A 25,197-nucleotide genomic window follows, 5' to 3' on the forward strand; every position below is an offset into this window, starting at 1 on the left:
GCCAACAAAAGTCACAATACAAAGGCAAGGGCAATTCCAAAGGAAATGGAAATCAGCGCCAAGGCAACAACTTCAATAAATCTCAGCAGAAGCAATGAGTCTTCACTTCCCCCAGCGCCGTTACCCACTCCAGTGGGGGGGAAGCATTGCGCATCACTGGACAGAGTGGCAGGCCATTACAAAAGATCAATGGGTGTTGTCTACGCTGCAGAATGGGTACTGTCTTCGTTTCCATCGTCTACCTCCACCCGTTCCCCCGATGTCAATGTCAAGCCACCAGCTACAAAGGTTAAAGAAAGAAGTAGCGACACTCCTCGAAAAAGAAGCCATCAAGAGAGTTCCGGTGGCCCAAAGGGGGAAAGGAGTGTACTCGAGGTATTTTCTGGTCAGAAAAAAGGGGCAAAAGGAGGAATACAGGCCCATTCTGGACTTTAGAACACTCAATCTGCATGTACGAAAAGAAAAGTTTTGCATGTTGGCGCTTCACCAAATATATCCACATCTCAGGAGGGGGGATTGGATGTGTTTGATGGACCTTCAAGATGCGTACTTCCATATACCAATACGTCCCGATCACAGGAGATTCCTTCGATTCCGGGTGGGGACCGCCCACTACCAGTTCAAAGTCCTTCCGTTTGGGTTGAAGTCGGCCCCCAGGGTGTTCACGAAGTGTGTCGCAGTGGTGGCGGCAGCTCTACGCCGCAGGGGAGTCTTCGTATACCCATACTTAGACGATTGGCTGTTGAAAGGTCCAACTCCAGGCAATGTAAGGAATCAATTCCAGACATGCATAGAACTTTGTCAGCATCTAGGCCTGCATGTCAACTACAGCAAGTCTGTCTCTCAGCCCACTCAGAAGATCCACTTCCTAGGAGCTCTGCTAGACTCCGAAGTAGGAAAAGTGTTTCCTTCGGAGGAGAGACAGTTTTCGATAGCGCTCAAGTGCCAGCAAATTCTTCACCACAGGTCTCAAAGTGCGGAAGATAGCCTCACTCTTAGGGTCGATGGCTTCCTGAATCTTCCTAGTACCGAACGCCAGACTTCGGATGCGTCCTCTTCAGCAGGATCTGGAGGACAAATGGGACCAACACTCAGATCAATGGGACGATCAGATCACTTTGTCGGAGGTAGCTCAATCTTCCCTCCAGTGGTGGACGAAGAGACAGAACATGCAGGTGGGAGTTCTCTTCCATCAACCTCCTCCTACACAAACGATCATCACAGACGCATCGTTGCAAGGATGGGGGGCGCACATGGGTCCTCTACAAGTGCAGGGTCTGTGGTCTTCCAAAGAAAGCACTTATCACATCAACTTGCTGGAATTGAGAGCGGTTCACCTGGCTCTCAAAGCGTTCCTTCCCTCGCTTCAGGAGGAAATGGTTCTAGTACAGACGGACAACACCACCACGATGTACTATTTGAACAAGCAGGGAGGAACACGCTCAAGGACGCTGTCTCTGGAAGCTCAGCGCATCTGGCATTGGCTTCTGGCTCGCAAGTTGTCTGTTCTGGCAGTCCACCTCCCAGGAGAGCAGAACGTGAGGGCGGACGCACTAAGTCGGCACTTCGAAGACAAAGAAGACTGGGTTCTCAACGACAAAGTGCTAGAAGACATTTTCCAGTCATGGGGTCGTCCTTCCATAGATCTCTTCGCGGACGACGTAAACCGCAAATGCCCAAGCTTCGCCTCCAGGTTCTATCGACCAGGAACAAGAGGGAATGCTCTTTTAATCGACTGGTCAGGGCAGTTTGTGTACGCCTTTTCACCCCTTCCGCTGATCCCGAAAGTGGCGAGCAAGCTGAACCACTCGTGCACAACAATGATCCTGATTGCCCCCGACTGGCCGAGGCAATGGTGGTACACGGACCTACTTCACCTGTCAGTGTCTCCTCACAAGAGGCTTCCATGCAGGCAGGACCTGTTATCGAAGATGAACGGGAGGATTCACCATCCCAACCTTCCGTCACTGAACTTGGCAGCATGGCTCCTGAGGTCATTCAGTACGGCCATCTAGGACTGCCACAGGACTGCATGTCCATTCTGAGAGAAGCACGACGTCCTTCCACAAGACATTCTTATGCATGCAAGTGGAAGAGGTTCTATATGTGGTGCATGCAGAATGGTCACAATCCGGTAAAGAGTCAGGAAGAAGCAGTTCTTCCATACTTGTTGTACCTGACTAAGGCAGGTTTGAAGTTTAACTCCATTAAGGTGCATTTAGCCGCTATAACAGCTTATAGGCGATCACCTTCACAGACTTCTTTTTTTCAGCTTCCAGCAGTAAATGATTTCCTGCAAGGTCTGAAAAAGGTGTATCCTCCTGTACGGCCTCCTTCTCCGCCCTGGGAGCTGAACCTAGTACTATCAAAGTTGATGGGCCCACCTTTTGAGCCCATTCATAAAGCTACTTTACTGCATATTTCCTGGAAAGCGGCTTTTTTGGTAGCGATTACGTCAGCCCGTAGGGTGAGCGAAATTCAGGCCCTCTGTACTAAAGAACCGTATACAGTGTTTCATTTAAACAGAGTGGTGCTCAGAACGCACCCTTCTTTCCTACCGAAAGTGGTATCAGATTTTCATGTCAATCAGTCTATCTCTTTACCCACTTTCTTTCCTAATCCCTCTACTCCAGCTGAGAGGGCGTTACACTCTTTGGATCTGAAAAGGGTTTTAAAGTTCTATCTGGACAGGTCCAAGTCTATTCGACATTCTGATCAATTGTTTGTTAACTACGGATCGATCAGAACTGGTCATGCAGCGTCGAAACGTTCCATTTCCAGGTGGATCGTTTCGTGTATCAAGCTTGCTTACCAATTGGCGCAGAAGCCTCTGGGGGGTACTCCTAAGGCGCATTCCACTAGAGGTAGAGCATCCACGGCGGCTTACCTGCATGATGTGCCCATGTCTGAGATTTGTAAAGCGGCGACCTGGAGGTCTGTCCATACATTTACCAGACATTACTGTCTAGATTCTGACACGAAAGCAGATACCCAGGTGGGCCAGGCCTCCCTGAGGAATTTGTTTAACAGCTGAGGATTTGGCTGTTATGTTTTGGTTGGGTCATGTACTTCTCATTTACCTGCAGGTGGTTGATGGGCTTGCTATTCTATTCAGTGCTTATGACTATTGATGAGGATCCCCTGGAAGAGAAGGATAAGGTTCGAGGCATGTGGGCTGCTGAATTCATATCTGTGCATAGATCGCCACCTAGTGTTGGGTCCGGATGATTGCACATTGTTGTCCTGGAAGAGTCTTCGAAGTATCACGAGATAGGTGGCTCCTCCCCTGGACTACAGTGCGCATGGGCATCGCCTCCATCCCCAGATTGTTTTTTCCGCCATTGGGTTCGGATGTGTTTCGGTTCCCTCTGTCGGGACCGATAGTTGTTCAACTTCTACTCGAGACCAAAAGGTCTTTAGGCTGGGCGTCGGTATAGTTGCGTTCGGGTTTCTTTCTGACTCTCAGCCCCGATCTCTTGCTGCCCTTCCACGTGCTTTCGGCGCGGACGGGCCTACACTACACTCTTGCTATGGAGCGGACTCCGTTTAAGAAGTGCCCGGTGTGTAACTCTAAATACTCACACCTCGATGTGCACCCTGTGTGCAATACCTGCTTGTCACCGGATCACCGCGAAGACACCTGCATGGCGTGTTCGAAGTTCCGGAGCAAGAAGACTTTGAAGATTCGTCGAGCCCATAGGCTCCAGGCTAAGTTATCGGCTACGGCGCCCCCACCAGATGACATTTTTCAAGAATCTGTCGATGAAGAAGAAGACGTGCAAGGTTCGGACTCTAATCCCGCATCCGAGGGGGAGACCTACGACGCGGGTGAGGAGAACTTTGACGAAGTCACCGACGAGGTAGGGGACGACGATCAGGCTTTTGCCACGATGGGAGATAGCTCGGAAGAGGAGCATCCCCAACCAGACTCAGGGGTTAGTCCCCTTCATACGGCCCAGGTCGAGGGATCGCCTTCGGGCCTTACCCAAGATCTAACTATGAGTCCTACGTCCCCGCCTTCGGGCCCGGTCACGGACATTTGTGAACCATCACTTACGTCAAAGAAAACGAAAGTGAAGCCGACTGGTCCCGCACCCTCGGATGCGAAACCGAAAGCGAAAGTTGAGCTGGTCAAGAAGGTTCTGGAGGCGTCAACTTCCAAGAAAGTCAAAATGGCCGACTCTAAGAGCCACACCAAGATGGCCGACCCGAAGCCCTCGGGGTCGGTGCCGAAGGCGAAATCGTCCGACGCGGCTGCGTCGGTTCCGAAAGGAGTCGCGGACCCGAAAAAGGCTCCAAGGAAGCGTCAGGGCGACGACGCTCATAGCCATGGGGCGTCGGCTCCGAAGAAGGTGGCTGCCGGCGATCAGGCTCTCGACGACGGGGGGTCGCTCGGACCGGTCAAGCCCTCTCCGGCCTTGACAATGAAGGTAGCGGAATCCCTGCAGCGGATCCGAAAGGACAGTGTGGTTCCCGCTCAGGACGCTGTGACGCCTAAGCTCCCGCCTAAGCCTGCGAAGGGGCAAACGCCTATCCGTTTCACCCTACCACCCAAGTCGGCGCCGAAGGCCTTCGCGTCGAAACAGGGCGGACCCTCGAAGGAGGTATTGACGCCGAAAGCTACATTGGTGGCGTCGAAGCTTCGGCTCCAGCCGCTTGCTGAAGAGGAACGTCGTGAGGTACTTATCGACGCCAACACCGGAAAACTGTCTCTCCTCAAGAGGAAGATCACGACGGAGCCGGCGTTGGAGCATTTCAAAATCCCTCTCAAAAACAAAAGGGACTCTGCAGACTCTTCGACTCTGGTGGAACCTGTGTCCCCACAAGTCCTGGGACACTCGCCGACGCATTCCCCCGCAGGCGATGCGGACGAAGACGATGCCGAGTACACCTATCCGGCGTACTCGGATCCGGAGGAGGAGCGTGAACCTTGGTCCGCCGGAGGCGACACGGAGGACCCGCAATCGGGTCAGGACACGCAACTCTTTGCGGCCAAGACGTCCCCGACGGAGGACTCGGCAGCCTTTAATGCTCTGATCGAGCGAGCTGCGGCTAACCACGACGTCGAGCTGCACTCGGACCCCGTGGATGTGGACTTCTTATTCGACACCTTCTCTGTAGCTGAAAAGACAGTCAAGACGCTGCCGATGCTCAAAGGTGTGCTTAAACATGCAACGGAGGTGTTCAAGGAGCCCACACGGGCGCGTGTGGTCAACCCTCGCATCGACAGGAAATATAAGGCAGCGCCCACGGATCCTACATATATCAGGGGACACTTGCCATTGGACTCCTTGGTTGTTTCCAACGCTAGGAAGAGGGCGAACTCTCAAACTACTGGTGACGCTCCTCCCCCAGACAAAGAGTCCAAGATCTTCGAGGCCTCTGGCAAGCGGATTGCTGCACAGGCAGCTAATATCTGGAGAATCTCTAACACCCAAGCCCTGCTTGCACGTTATGATAGGGCCCATTATGACACCTTAGAAGCCATACTGCAACACTTGCCTGACCAATACAAGGAGGCAGGAGAGATGCTAATTCAGGAAGGAAAACTCATTACAAATACATCCATCAAATGTGCCCTGGATGTGGCTGAAACAGCCTCCAGGGCTATCAATACCAGTGTGTTGCTTAGACGCCATGCCTGGCTTCGAATTTCAGGGTTCAAACCCGACATCCAAACTACAATACTGAATCAAACAGTGAATCCTGACCACCTGTTTGGACCTGAGGTGGATGCCACCCTGGAGAAAATGAAAAAAGATACGGAAACTGCCAAATCAATGGGGGCTTTACAAAGTCAGCAGTTTCGGAGTGGTTCCTTTCGCCGCTCAAACTCCAAAGGCACCTCAAGGGGGCAGGCAACCCAATCCACACAGTATTACAAAAGTAACACCCAGACCCCGTACAACAACAGGGGTAGAGGTGGTTACAGAGGCAATAATGTCAAGGGCAGGGGACGTGGAAACAATAGCTCCAGGTCCACCACCACCAACAAGCAGTGACGTCTTGTCACTGCCCCCCGACCATACAACACCGGTTGGGGGGAGACTCCAGCAGTTCCTGCCGGCGTGGAAGACCATCACCACGGACAGGTGGGTGAGGTCCCTTATCCAGTACGGGTATTGTCTAGAGCTTACTTCCATTCCACCGGACATACCCCCAAGAAGCCGTCCTATGTCAGGCGAGCATTTGACCTTGTTGCAGCAGGAGGTTCTAGTCATGCTGCAAAAAGGGGCAATAGAGCTCGTTCCATTGCGAGAGCAGGGAACAGGGGTTTACTCCCTGTATTTCCTGATTCCCAAGAAGGGCGGATCCCTCAGGCCTATCCTGGACCTCAGGCCCCTAAACTGGTACATACTCTCGGAGCACTTCCATATGCTCACGTTGCAGCAAGTGCTTCCCCTGCTTCAGCAGGGCGATTTTCTGGCTACGCTGGATCTGAAAGATGCCTATTTTCATATCCCCCTACATCCTTCCCACAGAAAGTATCTCAGATTCACGATCTTAGACCAGCATTACCAGTTCAAGGTCCTGCCGTTCGGGGTCACCACGGCACCAAGGGTATTTACGAAGTGCCTAGCGACTGTGGCGGCGCATCTCCGTCGCCAAAACGTCCACGTCTTTCCTTACTTGGACGACTGGCTCATTCAGGCAAGGACGGAACGACAGTGCGTAGACCATGTGTCACGCACCATTCATCTCCTGCACGATCTGGGTTTCTCTCTGAACTACCCCAAGTCCCATCTCCAGCCCGCCCACGTGCGACAGTATCTGGGCGCAACAATCAACACTCTGGCAGCCACTGCGCAGCCAAATTCAGTGAGAATCGCCAGTATCCAGGCGCTGATCCAACGATTCAGACCCCAGCACTCGCTTCCAGCGAAGGTGTTCATGCAGTTGATAGGCATGATGGCCTCCTGCATCTCCATTGTCCCGCACGCGAGACTACATATGCGTCCGCTTCAGGAGTGCCTAGCACGTCAGTGGACTCAGGCTCATGGGCAACTGACAGACCTAGTGTTGGTGAGCGGTCGGGCATACAACTCTCTGCATTGGTGGAATCCACAAAACCTTTGCAAAGGCCGACCATTCCAAGAGCCTGTCCCACAGATTGTCCTGACGACGGACGCTTCTCTCCAGGGTTGGGGAGCGCATGTACTCCACTACACGGTGCAGGGACTATGGACACTACAGCAAAGGAAGATGCACATCAATGTGTTGGAACTGATGGCAATCTTCATGGCCTTAAAGGCGTTCAAAGTACATCTGTGCAACAAGGTCGTGTTGATCCGGACGGACAACATGACGGCCATGTACTACATCCAGAAGCAGGAAGGCACACACTCTCCACAGCTGTCTCATCTGGCTCAGAGCATGTGGAAGTGGGCCATTCAGAGGAACATCTTCCTCATGGCAGAGCATCTCCCGGGCAAGGACAATCAAATGGCGGATCTGCTCAGCAGGCACAGCCATCAGATGCACGAGTGGGAGATTCATCCATCAGTACTCCAACCGTACTTCCAAAGGTGGGGTCATCCAGAGATAGACCTATTTGCCACAAAGGAGAACGCAAAATGCCAAAGCTTCGCCGCCAGGTTCCCACACCCGCAATCACAGGGCAATGCGATGTGGATGAACTGGTCAGGCAGATTTGCGTACGCTTTTCCCCCAGCACCTCTGATACCGCTGGTGGCACGCAAGCTCAGGCAGCACTCGATGACGCTCATCCTGGTTGCTCCAACGTGGGCTCGCCAACCATGGTACACCACGTTTCTGGAACTCTCCGTGGTACCGCATCAGAGGCTTCATCTCACTCTCAGCCTTCTGACGCAGAGCCATGGCGACATTCAGCACCCAGATCCGCAACAGCTCAACCTGGCGATCTGGCTCCTGAAGTCCTAGAGTTTGGCTACCTCAATCTACCTCCCGATTGCATGGACATCATTCGGGAGGCAAGGAAGCCCACTACTAGAGCTTGTTATGCGGCTAAATGGAAGAGGTTTGTCATCTACTGTGCTAACCACAATATTGACCCGCTAGATGCTTCCATTCAGAATATCATCTGTTACCTTTTCCACCTGTATCAATGCAATCTAGCGTACTCTTCCATCCGTATTCACCTGTCTGCTATGGCAGCATACCTCCAGAATAGGCAGCATCTGTCACTCTTTAAGGTCCCTGCTATCAAGGCCTTTCTGGAAGGGCTCAAGAGGGTCATTCCACCAAGGACCCCACCAGCTCCAGAATGGAACCTCAATGTGGTTCTTACAAGGCTGATGGGTCCTCCCTTTGAGCCACTGCACTCTTGTGAGCTTCAGTTTCTGACTTGGAAGGTTGCGTTCTTAGTAGCGATTACATCGCTTAGGAGGGTTAGCGAGCTGCAGGCGCTCACCATCCAAGAACCTTTCTTCCAGGTACATGCTAACAGGGTGGTGCTCCGCACTAACCCTAAATTCCTGCCCAAGGTGGTATCACAATTCCACATTAACCAGACGATCGAATTGCCGGTGTTTTTCCAAAACCCAGAGACGCTGGCGGAGCGCATGCTCCGCACCCTTGATGTTAAGAGGGCCTTGATGTATTACGTAGACAGGACGAAAGATTTCCGCAAAACCAAACAACTTTTTGTTGCTTTTGCTACTCACCACAAGGGAAACGCAATCTCCAAAGCGGGGATTGCTAGGTGGATAGTAAAGTGCATTCAGATCTGTTACGCTAAAGCTAAGCGCACTCTCACTATCCCACCAAGGGCCCACTCCACCAGGAAGTTGGGGGCCTCTATGGCTTTCCTAGGTAACATTCCCTTAGAAGATATCTGTAGAGCAGCCACATGGTCTACCACACATACTTTCACTAAACACTACTGTGTAGACGTACATTCCAAACAGCAGGCAGCTGTTGGTCAGGCTGTTCTAAAAACGCTTTTTCAGACTGCTGCAGCTGGCACGGGCGGCCGCCGTTAATGGAGGGACTGCTATGTATTCTATGCACAGATATGAATTCAGCAGCCCACATGCCTCGAACTGCAAATGCTACTTACCAGTATGCATCTGTTCTTGGCATGTAGGGCTGCTGACATTCATATCGCCCACCCTCCTCCCCGGCGCCTGTAGCAGCTGCAGAATTATATCATATACATACATATGCTCATAGCATGGTCATCACTCACATTCTTCACTCCATCTCTGCCAATGGCTAAAAACAATCTGGGGATGGAGGCGATGCCCATGCGCACTGTAGTCCAGGGGAGGAGCCACCTATCTCGTGATACTTCGAAGACTCTTCCAGGACAACAATGTGCAATCATCCGGACCCAACACTAGGTGGCGATCTATGCACAGATATGAATGTCAGCAGCCCTACATGCCAAGAACAGATGCATACTGGTAAGTAGCATTTGCATTACTTACCTGTAATCCTAGGTCTCTTCCAGGGGTATCCTCATCAAAGTCATAAGCAACCCACCCGCCTCCCCAGGTAAATGAGATTTGGTACTATTTCAATCTTGTGGTTGAGCCCTGTCTTCAGGGTTATGCAAAGAACAACTGACCTAACTGTCACCCCTGAGGCATGATGGGAAGCCTGGGGTCATGGCTGCCTTAATGGCACAGTGCCAGTTTTTGTTGAAAATGGTTTCATTTTCTATGCTATTGTTTTTACAATGCAGCCTGCGGGCTAGCAATGTCTATTTACAAGCAATTTTCAGGATTTATGAGTGGTTTACTCATTAAAACACAAAGTTCAAAGGTTATTTGACCTAATGTGTTTTCTTTCCTTTTGCTTCCTAAATAATTGCAGTGCATGTATATGTGTTTACATTGTTTTACCCTCAGTTATGGAGCTGCATTGGTGTGAGAAAAATAATATATGTACATACATATATGTGGAGCGAGATATATGTGTTTTTTACATATATATTTTTATATTGTTTCCGGGGTCCCGCACATGGGCGGGAATATTCAGTGCTTATGACTTTGATGAGGGGCTAGGAAATTAGAAAAAAGATGGAGAACAACTCATCTCTTAGAGGATAAGAATAAATACTGGAGCGCATTATCCTCTTACCATAAAGCGATACGTTGTGCGCGGAAAGTACATATTGCATCTCAAATACAAGAGGGTGGAAACTCCCCCAGAGTTCTTTTCCAAATATTGCAAACATTCGCTAAACCCACAGCATGCGAAGCCCCTGACATGTCATCCCAACAGCTGTGTGATGAAATTTCTTGCTTCTTCACTAACAAAATCAACAAAATCTATGACAAAATAATATGTACAAATCAGGCTTCATCGACTAATATAGCACTCCCCCTCAATCTCACAGAATTTATATCTGACGCACACTCTGGACATCTTTCCCCCTATTTCGTTTCAAGAAACGTCTAACCTTATAAAACAGATTAAAAGTGGGAGTCCAGAGGATGCTATCCCTGCTAGATTAATGCCTGCATTGGATGAACAACTATGCCCAATGATCACTGAATTAGTAAACCTTTCACTCATCTCAGGCATTGTCCCCAAGGAATGGAAGCAAGCTCTTGTCAGACCCATAAGGAAAAACACCGCCTTACCGTGGTCTGACCTGACAAATCTAAGACCTATTTCCCTGTTACCATTCTTGGGGAAAATTATAGAAAAACATGTCAATCGCCACCTATCCGGACATATTGAACTAGTAAAAGCTCTGGATGAATCCCAATCAGGATTCCGCCCCAAATACAGTACAGAATCCACCTTACTGTCTGTTACTGATGATCTCCATGCCTACCAGGACAAGGGCCTTTCAGTCATCTTGGTTCTATTAGACCTATCGGCAGCGTTCGACACCGTGTCTCATACCGTCCTGACTCAATGGTTGTCGAACGCTGGCATTAAGAACAAAGCCCTTAACTGGTTAAAGAGTTTCCTAGCTGATCGCACTGAAGGACTGGGTTCTTTGGACCCAGCGGTGCCAGGGCACAACACCTGAAACCTTCGTGGGTAACCTGCTCCGGCGTACAAATCACAGAGACACGGGACACTTCCTTCGGCGTCAAAGAGTCAAGGTTTATTTACTGCAGGGAACACAGAAGTCACAAGAAGTACATCGGGTGTAGTTCGGGGAGACTGCTTCAAATTGTATTTGTGGATCGCTCCTTTTATACAGTTTCTACCCATAGGATAACATGATACACAATAGTTTACAACCTGGTTCCCACAAGTCGCTCTCAGAGGGGTCGCTTAGATCACTTTGAAACACACAAGATCCGGAACATAAGTGCGGAAACATTTGGCGGTTCCCAACTGTAAAAACCCATCTTCCCACCATTAGCAAATTCCAATCAGCAGTAAAGTAGATCGAAACAGGAACGAAGACAGGTGCAGAGGAAGACGGAGACAGTGGGGAGATCGGAAAGGGTGTAAAAGGGGAGTGTCGAGAAGCACGAGATACAGGCATCAAAGGGACGTGCCTAATGAGATGCACAACTGAGACAATAAGCCCGTGCGGCAAGATGAGCCTCGAGCGGCGCCATCTGCCTTACAGTAGCATCCCCCTCGTCATAAAGACACTTTCAAAGAACATGTGTCTTCCGCAAATATCTTGGGAGTCCCAGGGTCGCGAAGCGGACAGCGTCCGTTCGCTGGCTACTTGAGGGCAAGAGACAAAATGGATGCCGTATCTAAGATGGAACCCGTGGGTACAGATGACAAACCCACATAACAAACGAACGGTTTAAGTTAGCACAGCGAAACTGCGCACACTTGCTAAACTCGTCATTTGCGGTTCATAGATACTAGACTCGACCATATTCGTGTGAGTCGAAAACACCACTTACAATTGTCACGGAACCTCAGACGCTCCTTTTGCCCTCATGTAGGCAAGCACTAGTCGGAATCATACTCGATATTCATCAGACCATCAAGATGTCGTTGTAGCATAGCTCTGTCCAACCGAGTCCCCTTGGTAACAGATGGTTGTCTCATACACGTTGTAGCACAGAGGCCACATAAGGCAGGACCACACTGCACACAAAGGCAACACGTGAACAGGAACACTACCACAACCCCGATGATCGTCAGAATCTTCCAACCCCAAGTCGACACCAGGCCCCAAAACCAACCAAGTAGCGTCCAATCCCCTACATCCACGTGTATGGATTCGGAGATCTTGTGCAACTTCGAGATGGCTTGATAGACAGTAGGAGCATTATCTGGAATGAAAATGCAACAGCTCGAATGGATCACTTTACATACCCCACCGCGATCTGCTAAGACAACATCTAAAACCATACGGTTTTGTAATGTCATAAGTCTCTCCGCCTGAAGTTCTGTGGTGATATTACCAAGGGCACTGGCAGTAATGTTAGCTGTCGATTCTACCACTCGAGTCAAATGTCTCAGGTTCCTACTATTAACCATAGGTCCCCAAAACGGGAGGAAACCCTTGAAAAAGTCTCCTGCCTCTTGACCGGCAGTATCCTCTTCACTAATTACGCCTCGTACAACTCTAGTCTTATGATAATCGGCATCTACAGTAAACGTCGGAGGCAACAGATTTGCAACAAAACATGAGCCCATGAAGTCTGCGGGCAACCATGTGTATGCACGATCATGACAGATGAAGTACGTACCCTTGGCAGCCAGAAGCACAGGGATCGGGGACATTGACAGAACGTAACTTTCAGTGCAAGCACTTACTCCAAGTGAGGCTTGCGAGCCACGACCCACAAGACAAAGATTACCAGTGTGGGGTACGACCCATATTGGAGACGAGCTTTTAAGCTGCTTTTCATTAGTGAACGTACTATATTCCCCTTTATTCGGTGCCCTATAGGCTTGTACCTCTGCCTTAGGGATGAGATAAGCATCATAGATCTCATCTTCCAAATCCTGTATTATCATCGATACCACCCACTGCCATGAGGTAGGACCCGGTTTGGGGGAACGTTCTGGAGAGGGGTGGAAACCTAGTGCGCTTCGAAGCATTGTTTGGTATGCTCGAGCTGACCCTTGGGAACTATACGGTAACACCAGATATGGAATTCCCTTACCCGTAGTATGTGGCATCAACCCACACACCCAACAATTAGTAGTGTTAACCACTAACTGATGCTGATGGAGGAGCTGGATAAAGGAATTGTTGCGGAATTCTACACGTCTAGCCTGTTCGTGTTCTGGTAACATATGAAAGGAATGAGGAGAAGCAGTAGAAGTAATGTTAGGGTAAGGAGTAGGAGTAGGGGTAGGAAGTAAGAAGTAAGACATAGTGTAATACACCCCACCCGCCAAAAATGCAGAAGCAGTTAAAAACAGTACAAACAATTGGAATACAAAACATTTCGTACGACTAAGTTTCTGCAGCTTGACTCTATATGCCTGAGCTCCTTCCAAATCATTCAGCTTCAAAAATGCCATTTCCCTACGACCGTCCGCAACGTTTCTTGACGCACTTCGTTCTGTGCAGCAATAGTCAATTCCCAGGAGTTCCTAGGAACCGACGGCCTTTAACCTAGCGTCAAGACCTACTGTCCAGAAGGAAGTACGCGCGCGGCCCTACGGCCCTCAATACACAATATGTATTTATTTAGCACAATAATTCAGCTGTGGAAGGAAAAAGATACAAGGAAGAAGCTTGATATATATATATATACAAAACAATTTTCAATGATACGAATGTTCAAAGTTGATCATGGGAAACGAAGATATTGCAGTTATCAATTTCAGCAAAGCAAGCAAAAATTTTTATTTGTCCTTAGTGTGAGAACGCAAAGAATATCGATGTTTCCCAGGACGTGTCTGCTCGTCAAACAAAGGATCTGTCGAAGAGACAGCGTCCTGCTGATCAGTTCGTTGGTCTGGTCTTGAGTCTCTTGCTGACAATGTTCCAACAATGGCTTTCTGCTGCGCTGAGTGTTCACCAACAAGTTGTGCGTCACTGAAAGGTACAAACGCCGGCAATGTCGCTGCTTCTGTTGACGCAATGCCTTTCCTCACCCACGGGTCTGCCGGCAAAGGAATAGGGACTCGCTTACAATGGGTAGCATGTACCCAGTTCTTCCGTCCCTCAAGACGAACGGCAGTCCTCGTGGCCAAAAGCACCTGGTGAGGTCCAACAAAGCGGGGGTCCAGATTCTTCTTGCGCGAAAAATTTCGGGTGACAACCCAATCACCAGGCTGGAGCTGGTGGCCTGGACCCTCCGTCTGCGTCGGCAAGGCGTCGTAAACCTGTTGATGAATTAACCTCAGTTTAGCAGTCAAGTCATGTAAGTAGTCAATCAACATCGGGTACTCAAGATCAACGAATATACCTGGCCTAGGAACCCCCCACACATTCGCAGGACGGCCGAACACTATTTCATAGGGACTAAGCCCTATTCGGGAGTGTACAGTCGCCCTAGTTGACAGTAATGCTAGAGGCAAAGCGTCAGGCCACGAAAGTCCAGTCGTAGCCTGGATCTTCGCTAATTTTAGTTTAAGGGTGCCATTGTACCCTTCAACCAATCCAGCTGACTGGGGATGATTGGCGCTATGGAATTTCTGATTAATTCCAAGGCCCTTACACACACTCCTCATCACACTTCCAACAAACTCACTTCCGTTATCTGACCACACGACTCTAGGCATTCCATACCGAGGAAAGTATTCCTTCAGTAGGATTTTCGCAGTAGACAAGGCAGTATTATCTTTGAGGGGATAGGCCTCGATCCATCGGGAGAATGCGCAAACCACAACCAAAACGTATTTCAGGTTATTGCATCGCTCCATATGGATGAAGTCCAATTGGATCACCTCAAAGGGATACGAAGGAGGAGCAAAACTGCCAGGGGGAGTTGGGGTTCCTTTGCCAGGATTGTACATTATACACACCATACAATTCTTCACCAAACGTTCAGCACACTTAGTAATTCCATCATTCTTCCACACATCAGCCAACAACTTGCAAATACCTTTCGCGCTAATATGTGCTAACCCATGTGCCATTTGCACAACGGCCAGTACATACGCATCAGGCAACATCCATCTTTTCTGATCTGACAAATCAATCCAGCAACCATTCACATCCAACCTTCCCGTACTTTCTTTCCACTTCATCTTTTCAGTGTCGGTGGCCTCATTCTGAATTGCTTTCACACTCTCTATAGTATTCTCACACATACTTGATTCTGTAGGCCACCTAACCGAATTCGTCACATACATTCGAGTGCTAAGGTTCCGGGCAGTCTCCTTAGCAATCTCATCTGCAAACGCATTACCACGACCAACATCATCCGTCACCTTACGATGCGCACTACATTTAACAATTGCAACTTGAGCAGGCAAAGTCAATGCATCCAAAAGATCGTTCACAAGCTGGCCATGCTGTATTTTCGTGCCATGTGACGTCAAGAAACCACGTTCTCGCCACAATCGTCCGAAACTATGCGCTACACCGAAAGCATACTGACTATCGGTGTACACATTCACACGTTTACCTTTTGCTAATACACATGCTCTAGTAAGAGCGATCAGCTCTGCAGCTTGGGCAGAATTCTGACTCAATCTCGCAGTCTCAACAACAGTATTCAATGTCACCACAGCATAAGCAGTAGTCACATCACCATTCGGCAATTTAAAACATGACCCATCCACATACAGGATGCCATCCGGGTCTTCCAATGGGGTGTTTTTAAGGTCCACACGACCTTTTGTTTCCTCCTCTGTACGCAAGTAGCAGTCATGTTCTGCTACTACATCTGACTCTGCACTAATTGGTAACAAAGTTGCCGGATTTAGGACATTACAACGTTTTATCTGAATGTGGCTTGCCAAGAGCGTCAATTCGTACCCAGATAACCTCGCACTCGTCAAGTGCTGAGTTTTCGTACGGTTCAAAAGAGTATCGACTGCATGCGGAACCATCACCGTAAGCATATTATCCATGACCAATCCTGCTGATTGTCGGATGGAGACCGCAGCTGCCGCAGTTGCTCTCAAACAACTCGGCAATGCTCTAGCTACTGGGTCTAAGGTCGAGGAAAAATATGCACATGGACGTTGCTTACCACCAAAAGGTTGCGTTAAGACACTCAACGCACAACCTTCCCTCTCGTGAACATATAACGTGAACGGTTTACTGTAATCAGGGGTACCTAACACAGGGGCCGAACACAATGAATCACGTAATTCAGAAAAACGTTTCTGACATTCTTCCGTCCATGGTAAAGGAGTCGAAACATCCTTGCACGTAAGAGCCACCAATGGTTTCGCTAGCAATGAAAAATTAGGAATCCACTGCCTGCAGTACGATGTGATACCTAGAAAGGCACGCACATCTCTTTGGGTTTGTGGCACAGCCATGCGCGCAATCGCTGCAATTCTCTCTGGGGTCAATCTCCTTCCCTCCTTTGACAATAAGTGACCTAGATAGGTTACTTCTTGACAACAATATTGGAGTTTAGAAGGTGACACCTTGTGATTTAACTCACAGAGATGTTGCAGCAACGACACTGTAGCAATTTTGCAAATGTCCTGAGTATCAGCAGCCACCAATAAGTCATCGACGTATTGGATTAAAGCCGCACCAACCGGCAACCTAAACGCATCTAGTTGACCCTTCAAAGCTTGACTGTAAATCGATGGACTTTCACAGTAGCCCTGAGGAGCGCGTTTGAACCGGAAGCTACGTCCACCAAGAGAGAAACCGAAAAGGTCCCTGCTCTCTTCGGCAATCGGGATGCTGAAAAACGCATTTTTCAAATCAATCACCGAAAACCATGAAGCCGTAGCTGGAATCAGAGTCAGTAGCGCCGTAATGTCAGGCACAACAGGGAATTGAGGAACCACAATTTTATTCACCTCCCGTAAATCAATAACAAAACGATAAACAGGCCGTTTGGTAGGATCAGTACGTTTAAGAATGGGCAGTACAGGACTATTGCACACGTTTCCCCGAGTTTCTTCAATGACATCTTTCTCGATCAAATCATAGATGATCGCTAACAAAGCTCGTTCACCATCCAGGGAGATACGATATTGGGGAATACGTGGCAATCGCACATTCGATTTCAACTGAACAACATAAGGGGAGATATCAAGTAGGCCCACGTCGTTTGGACCCGTCGCCCACAAAGATGCAGGAAGAGAACTCAATTCCGGTGGAAGCTTATCGAGGGACAAGTACATGGGAGAGACTACCCTCTCTCCTAACGTAAGCTTTATACCCGCAGGAGAACAATACAAAGTCGCATACAAGCGTTTAAGCAAATCCAGACCCAAAAGATTTTCGCCACAACCAGTAGACAAAATCAATGGAGCTTCGAGCTCACGTGGCCCAATTTTAAGGGGCAAAGGGCGCGAAACTGGATTGCTAACGGGGGCGCCAGAGAATCCAACGGAAACATTTGTTAAGCCAGACAAAGGTGCGCCAGGGAGTTTCGAATGCATGATAGAACTTTTCGCTGCACCAGTGTCCAACAGAAAAGGCTCAACGACGCCCGATGTAGCAACTGCGACGTAAGGCCCTCTCTGATCAACCGGAACTGATACCACTCCCTCTCCTTGTCTTTGGCTGTCCTAGTAATTACTATCGTCAGTTCCCTGATCGACGTAATAATCGTCTACATTGTACTGCGCAGATCGTCCTTGCGATGATCCACGTTGGTCGAAACAATTATTAGAATTTGACGAGTTATCAGAACGGTCGTTCTGAGCACCACGACCTCTACCACGTGATGCGTTCTGTGAACCACCACGACCTCCTCTAGACGAATTACCACCACTACGGTCATTTAAAGCAGGACAATCAAATTTAATGTGTCCCTCCTGTCTACAATAAGCACATTGATTGTACCCCAACGAAGATCTCTGAAAAGATGAATCATTACGCGGCTGCGATCGATTTGATTGCGACTGCGATCTATTCTGCTGAGGCGCATTCTGATTAGAACGCGGCGGATATGCTTGTTGTAACAACACTTTAGTTTTCAGCTCTTTCGTCTTTTTATCGGCACGGTCATTTTCCTCTTTTTCTCTATTTTCGTAATATTGTGCCGTAGCCAATATCTGAGCTGAGGTAGAAACGGCCCATGAACTTTCTGAATTTTTCAATTTATTGCACAAGTCGGGCAATAAGTTCGATACAAATTTATCCACAAACAACCTCTGTCCACCCTCAGTACCCATATCCTGCCCACTATGATCGACGAATGTTTCCTCGAACCTCGTAAAGAAGTCTGAAACACTCTCATCTTTCTTCTGCTTACAGGCTGACAACTTGTCCCAATTTACCCTCATAGCTGGCATAAGCGTTTTCATTAACGTAATGATTCGCTGGGGAAGAAGTTCAATCAACTGATCGGGTTTAGTAGCAGCCACTTGTCCAGCGTCTGCCGCTGTAATGGCAGCCCAATCACCACCTAATTCATTCGCGTGATCTTGGTGACGAATCTTGGCCCATACCGGTTGCGGTACGACATTGCCAAACAACATGTCGATATCGGCCAGATTCATTATCGTAGCGTCTACGAGCTGCGATAATTCTTTGTAATACCCCGCAGGATTTTTGCGAGGATCAGGCAAAGTTTGTTTCACCTGAAGCACTTCCGATCGTTTCCAAGGGAGGTGTATCCACACTCTCTGGAAATGTGCTGGTATTGGAGCATTAGCATTAGTATTATCAGCGGGTACCCAAACTGGCGGAACTTCTCGCATAGGATATTGGCCAGACCCATCTCGTTGTTCAATGTCCTCAACGAACAATGCATGAGGAATAGGAGCGGGACGAAGAGATAGCAACCGTTCAATAGCACGTCGGACATTAGTGTCGACTATCAGTCCAGTTGCGAACTGAAGCCGGAGTTCAGACAGGGCGGTCAGCACCTCGTCAGGCGCATTGTCCGCTATCTGATCATGTAAGAACTTGCACATTTCATCAAACACATATCTCTGAGTAGGTATGTTGAATTGATCAAACGTTTCGAGGACAACACGAGGTGGATTTCTAACAGGGTTTATCATCCAACCCATCGCCATATTGTATAGCGCAACACGTTCTCTATTACCAGGAAGCTGGCTACGTCTCTGTGGACCATCAGAACCTGCAGACCCAAAAACAGGTCCGAGCGACTGAAAGAAGTTTGTCGCAAGGGGAGAATCACGATTACGAGTAGAGGGAGAAGAGTAAGACACAGGACTAACAAGAGAAGGAGTAGAGACGTTAGCAGCAACAGGGGTTAACAACACAGGAGCAGTAGCGTGAGCAGTAGCGGGAACAGGAGTATGTGGAAGCGGAGGAGCAGTAGGAATAGAAAGAGGCAAAGGAGCAGGAACAGTCGGAAGAGCAAGTGCAGGTTGAGGAACTGGTGGAACAGGTACGGCAGGGACCACAGGAGCTGCGGTACCCTGTACGTACGGAGGTGGCGACTTCATAAGATAGGACATTAAAGAATCCTCAACTGCCTCTTCCTTCTTATCCGACTCCGTAGACAAAACAGGATAGCATTTGTCTATGGACATACGCTGTAATCTCTCAAACACTTCCTTATCCTTATCCTCCTTATCACGCTGAAACTGCTCAGCTTTCTTCACTATAGTAGCAACAGTATCTCGCTGACTACGTTTATTTTGTCTGATCTCTTTCTGTCGGGCTTCTTTGCGCCAGAACCGAAAGGCATCAAACATGGCCGGCCTTGATTTACGTTCGAACAACTTTATTTCCAAATTATCTAAGATCGACGCTTCGAAGCTACCGTGAGGTGGCCAACGAAGATCGCCGTCTTTCTTTGTATATTTGATCCAATAATCGTTAAAAGCAATCGGGCCTAGCCCATGTTTGCTATATAAGTCATATGTAGGAGTTCCAACCGGAGGTATCGGACACGAGTCCTCCAGCAGGGAATCCGCACCACAAGGTCTAAAGCAACTGAACAAAGTACTGCGACCAGGCATCTTGCACACTAGCCGAGTTTCACAAACTTCAAGGGTTACGGGATTTACCAAGTCCCAGCAAGAACAAAACCCTCGGTCTTTGGCGGCTGCAGTCGTCAAACAAATACAACAACAACAAAGTACGCTAGCAAAGTGTCACCGACAAAAACACTCACACAGCGTGTACAACAAAGACACCCGCTAAAGTGTCTACAACAAAAACACTCGCTAAAGTGTTTACAACAAAGAACTCTGGGAGCGACCCACAAATACTTAACTCAAAGATCAATGGCGTCCTCAGGAAGGCCCGTCTAATCGTCTCGCCATACCAAGGTCTACGCCAGGCGCCAAAACAGGTCTACAGTCAGGGTAGCAGTCCGTCGCAGCCGTTAGGAGGCGGGAATCTTCGCGGGAAAAGTCTTCGGGCCACTTATTTCGACAACAGGATCGATGAAGCGGGGTGCACCTTCCCTCGGAGATTTCACACGAAGTTCCTCACGATCGTCAGGCTTGGACCGGTACCACTGATGGCGCCCCACGTTGGGCGCCAACTGAAGGACTGGGTTCTTTGGACCCAGCGGTGCCAGGGCACAACACCTGAAACCTTCGTGGGTAACCTGCTCCGGCGTACAAATCACAGAGACACGGGACACTTCCTTCGGCGTCAAAGAGTCAAGGTTTATTTACTGCAGGGAACACAGAAGTCACAAGAAGTACATCGGGTGTAGTTCGGGGAGACTGCTTCAAATTGTATTTGTGGATCGCTCCTTTTATACAGTTTCTACCCATAGGATAACATGATACACAATAGTTTACAACCTGGTTCCCACAAGTCGCTCTCAGAGGGGTCGCTTAGATCACTTTGAAACACACAAGATCCGGAACATAAGTGCGGAAACATTTGGCGGTTCCCAACTGTAAAAACCCATCTTCCCACCATTAGCAAATTCCAATCAGCAGTAAAGTAGATCGAAACAGGAACGAAGACAGGTGCAGAGGAAGACGGAGACAGTGGGGAGATCGGAAAGGGTGTAAAAGGGGAGTGTCGAGAAGCACGAGATACAGGCATCAAAGGGACGTGCCTAATGAGATGCACAACTGAGACAATAAGCCCGTGCGGCAAGATGAGCCTCGAGCGGCGCCATCTGCCTTACAGTAGCATCCCCCTCGTCATAAAGACACTTTCAAAGAACATGTGTCTTCCGCAAATATCTTGGGAGTCCCAGGGTCGCGAAGCGGACAGCGTCCGTTCGCTGGCTACTTGAGGGCAAGAGACAAAATGGATGCCGTATCTAAGATGGAACCCGTGGGTACAGATGACAAACCCACATAACAAACGAACGGTTTAAGTTAGCACAGCGAAACTGCGCACACTTGCTAAACTCGTCATTTGCGGTTCATAGATACTAGACTCGACCATATTCGTGTGAGTCGAAAACACCACTTACAATTGTCACGGAACCTCAGCACCCGGAGAGTCACCATGGTGCATATCGCTCTGCGGAAATAGAGATTTCCAAGGGGGTGCCACAGGGCTCATGTTTGAGCCCCACTCTTTTTAATATCTATGTGGCACCCCTGGCAGGAGTATTGCGTAGATACGGTTTTGTCCCCGTATCATACGCAGATGATACACAGCTCCTTTTCCCCTTCAAAACTCTTTCCACTGAGGTTAGGAACTCTTTCTCGTCAGGCATGAAAGAAGTGGCAAAATGGATGTCTACCAACTATCTCCAATGTAATGTCAGCAAAACGGAGATCATGTTATTTGGGGAGGCTAAAATACTATGGACTCCGGAATGGTGGCCATCAGAACTAGGAGCAGTCCCTGAACCTAAACAGGTCGTGAAGAATTTGGGAATTCGGCTCGATCACGACCTGTCATTAAAACAACACACCAGTTATATTTCAGGGATATGCTTCCACACCATCGGTCTGCTCCGCAAGGTCTTCCCATTACTACCTGACTCAGTAAGGAAAACCCTTGTTCAAGCACTGATCCTTAGTCGGATCGATTATTGTAACGGTTTGTTACTCTCTGCCAACGAAGGAGTGCTGAATAAGCTACAAGTCATTCAGAACACGGCAGCCCGCCTTGTTCTGAATGCCCCCCCGAGAACTGCTTCCAAGCCTCTCCTTAAACAATTACATTGGCTTCCAATCCGACAAAGGGCAAAATTTAAAATATGTTGCCTGATCCATAAGTGCTTGAATGGACAGGGGCCGATCTATCTTGAGCGGAGATTTGTTCCTTATGTTCCAGCACGATCCCTCAGATCAAGTAACGATCTCCTCCTCGTGGTCCCCCATGTCAAAAAGGTCAGACACGGAGGTAGAGCCCTGTCTACCACTGGTCCCAAGCTGTGGAACAAACTTCCCCTGGCTTTAAGACAATGCAAAGAGCACCTAACATTCCGTAAACTCCTAAAAAACGTTCTCTTCAAAAATTAAATCTAATTCCATCTTCATATCATGTTCGCTGATTTACCGGTCAAAAAGCACAGAGATACTCCTGTCGGAGTGATTCTAGCGCTATATAAACCTACAAATAAATAAATAAATAAATAAATAAGATGAGGATACCCCTGGAAGACAACTAGGATTACAGGTAAGTAATTTATCCATTCAGATGGAAATCTGTCTCCCATCAACACAATCCCCATAGCTGGCATCTGCTAAGCAGTTACTTTGAGGGCAGTTCTCGCAGACATTATTGCCCATTCAGATGCCATGGCTGATACTCAAGTGAGTTTGGTTTCTATTAAAAACTTTTTTGGGGTATGGCATGATAGTTTCTCTTTTCTTCCACCATACTTTGAGGGATGGACTTTGCTACTCTCATCAGTGCTGTTCAAGGATGAATTTGTATATTTCATGAACGTTGATCTGGGCTCTTGCTTGTGGGTGTGTCGTTTCAGTGCTTTGTGATTTCAACCGAGAGTCCACTGAAGAAGCAGTATAACAGATGACAATGTGATAGGTTAAGTGCCCTTGTTATCAGTTGTAGTAACTACTTGTTCCTCCTCCCTTTAGTGCCAGTACCAAAGTGCCACCTCTAAACATGAATAAAGTCTCCAGCAGCCTGCTCAGCTTCGGAAGGAAGCTGATAGCCCCTGCCATCGCTGGAGGGGTTATGGGACCGGGCACTCCCATTCACAGTGGCATTACACCTACAGTCATACCCACCAGAGTGGCGACAGAGCTTCCCGCACAGCACTACAGACCACCGCAGCAAATGCAGCCTCGTATGGTCAAATCCGAGAGCATGCCGGTGCACCTCAGCAAAGGTAAGGCATCCCATCCACCCTTAGCCTAGCAGAAGGTCAAAACTCCATCCCACTTAACATCCAGTCCTAGAGAGTTTAGAGGTTCAAGCTTCTGTCACAAAGTTAAACACCGGTAATTCTGCTGCAAAAATAAATTTTAAAAAACATCCGGTTCTTTATTATTGAGCTACAATCATGGTCTTTGGTTGACAGCATGTCTGGCTGTGTGTAGACTTCGAGAGCAGAAGTTGAAGTCATTCTGGGACCTTGCAAGGATGGCAGGAACACTTCTAAGCATGCAATGCAAGCTGGATTGGATATGGTTGATTCACTGGTCCCTTAGATAGGGTCTGCGCAGGTTTTGCATGTCCAGCCGTGGATGAGAACAGCTGTTTTTTTCAGGAGAGATATTGATTCTTAATTGCTTGACATCTCTTTTGATGCTATAGATTCTTCGGTGAGAATGCAAACTTTTCATTAGAGGGCGTGCAGCAATAAATGAGACAGTAGCTAGAGTTGAGCGCCTCTGTTGACGTTTCATCGTCTATACTGCTATCATTGAATCAGTTTAACGAATCACTGGCGCAGCATATGCTTCAACAGTACAGCAGCAGCCTTTTCTTTTACAGCTTTTAGAGGAAAGGGTACAGGGAGAGGTCATCAGCAGACTGCTGCATTCTCTTCCTCTGGAAATTGTCCTTCAAACCATTTTTGAATTACTTGTAAAGTAGCATCAAGAGGCACAAGTTGAAGCTTGAATGGCTGGATTTCTGAGCCAGTGACCGGGAATTATAGGTAACTGTTTGTTCCTGGAAGTTATTGCCAAGGGTTATTCTCTGGCATTCAATGGGAATCCCACATCCTCTCCACCCCCACAACAACCCCCTATCTCTCCCCACACAAAAAATGATGAAGGAAGTGGGGGAGTTGTTGCAGCTGGTGTCCTAGAATTGGCTACATGTTCAGAGGAAAGGTGGGGTTGTTACTTCCTGATCCCAGAGAAGAAGGGGGGAGGGCGCTCCAAGGCCAATTTGGTATCTGAAATGTGTCAATTTGCATTGTTAAACTGCAGCAATCTTGTTGACTCCAGCAAGTTAAGATTAGTCTTGTTAGACCAACAGGATGTATATCTTCATATTCTTATTGCTCACTGCCACAGAAAGGATATATGATTCACTGTTGGGATTCATTGTTTCCATTGTGTGTTGCTTTCTTTCAGCTGGGTTTCTGCATCTTGGTCATTTGTGAAGGGAATGTTTTTAGAAGTGATTACTATTAATTACAATGTCATTCACTTTTTATCCATATTTAGATTTATTATGGAAACGTCTAACCGCAGATTTCTCACCTTTAGAAGATCTCCATTTTCCAGACACGTTTCTGCAAGATTTTTTAGCATAGCCCCTGCACACCAAAAGGTGGCATTGTGTGGCTCCGCATCAACTTCGCTCTGTCCCAGAAGTGATGCCTGGAGCTGCGTATACATGCCACCCAAGCCCAGTGACGTCAGTTCATTTCTTACTGCACCCTCATACGCTGATCCCGAACTAGCGCCTAACGTTTTCTCATTCGTTGATGAGTTTTATTCTTTAGAAGGTTTTTGTTTCCGTTTACAAAGGAACATGCCCGCTCTCAAAACAATAGGTTTTTAGCCTTGTAGCGACTGAAGCAAACAGATGTCTGGGACAGATCCCCATGTGTCTTAGGGGTTAGGGAACAACTCCCAAGTTGTGCAATGAGTGTGCCGTTATACACCTGAAGAGCAATCCGTGGGCACGAATCCAAGCTGTACGTCGCCGAAGACTGCAAGAAGTCACTTAAGGCCAATTTCTTCTTATAGTCCTGGACAGGTACCCGTTCCTGCTCGGGGGCTGCTACCGGAACAGGTCTTCATCAAGGTCCAAATCTTTGGTTAAGTACAAGTCCAAAAAGAAACATTAGAAATCTAAATGAGCCTCATCTCAGCCTTGCCACTATCCTTCTGAGGAGTCGCAAGGATGTCAGGGTGCGCCTCTGTCTCGCTCCAGATCTCCACCGTGGGTTCGAT

At 48.3% G+C, this 25,197-nt stretch overlaps 1 protein-coding gene across 3 annotated transcripts in view; it reads left to right on the plus strand.

The window, feature by feature from the left end:
* The window catches only part of TBC1D5 (TBC1 domain family member 5), a 1,888,005-nt gene that overhangs the window by 1,523,267 nt on the left and 339,541 nt on the right, over nucleotides 1-25,197 (plus strand). For all 3 annotated transcript variants that reach the window (XM_086942181.1, XM_086942182.1, XM_086942183.1), the window contains one exon: nucleotides 22,918-23,171. In XM_086942181.1, coding sequence (XP_086798307.1) covers nucleotides 22,918-23,171 — 254 coding nt within the window. The remainder of the gene's footprint in view (nucleotides 1-22,917; nucleotides 23,172-25,197) is intronic.

Source organism: Lissotriton vulgaris, chromosome 10, assembly GCF_964263255.1.
Source record: "Lissotriton vulgaris chromosome 10, aLisVul1.2, whole genome shotgun sequence".
Lineage (NCBI taxonomy): Eukaryota > Metazoa > Chordata > Amphibia > Caudata > Salamandridae > Lissotriton > Lissotriton vulgaris.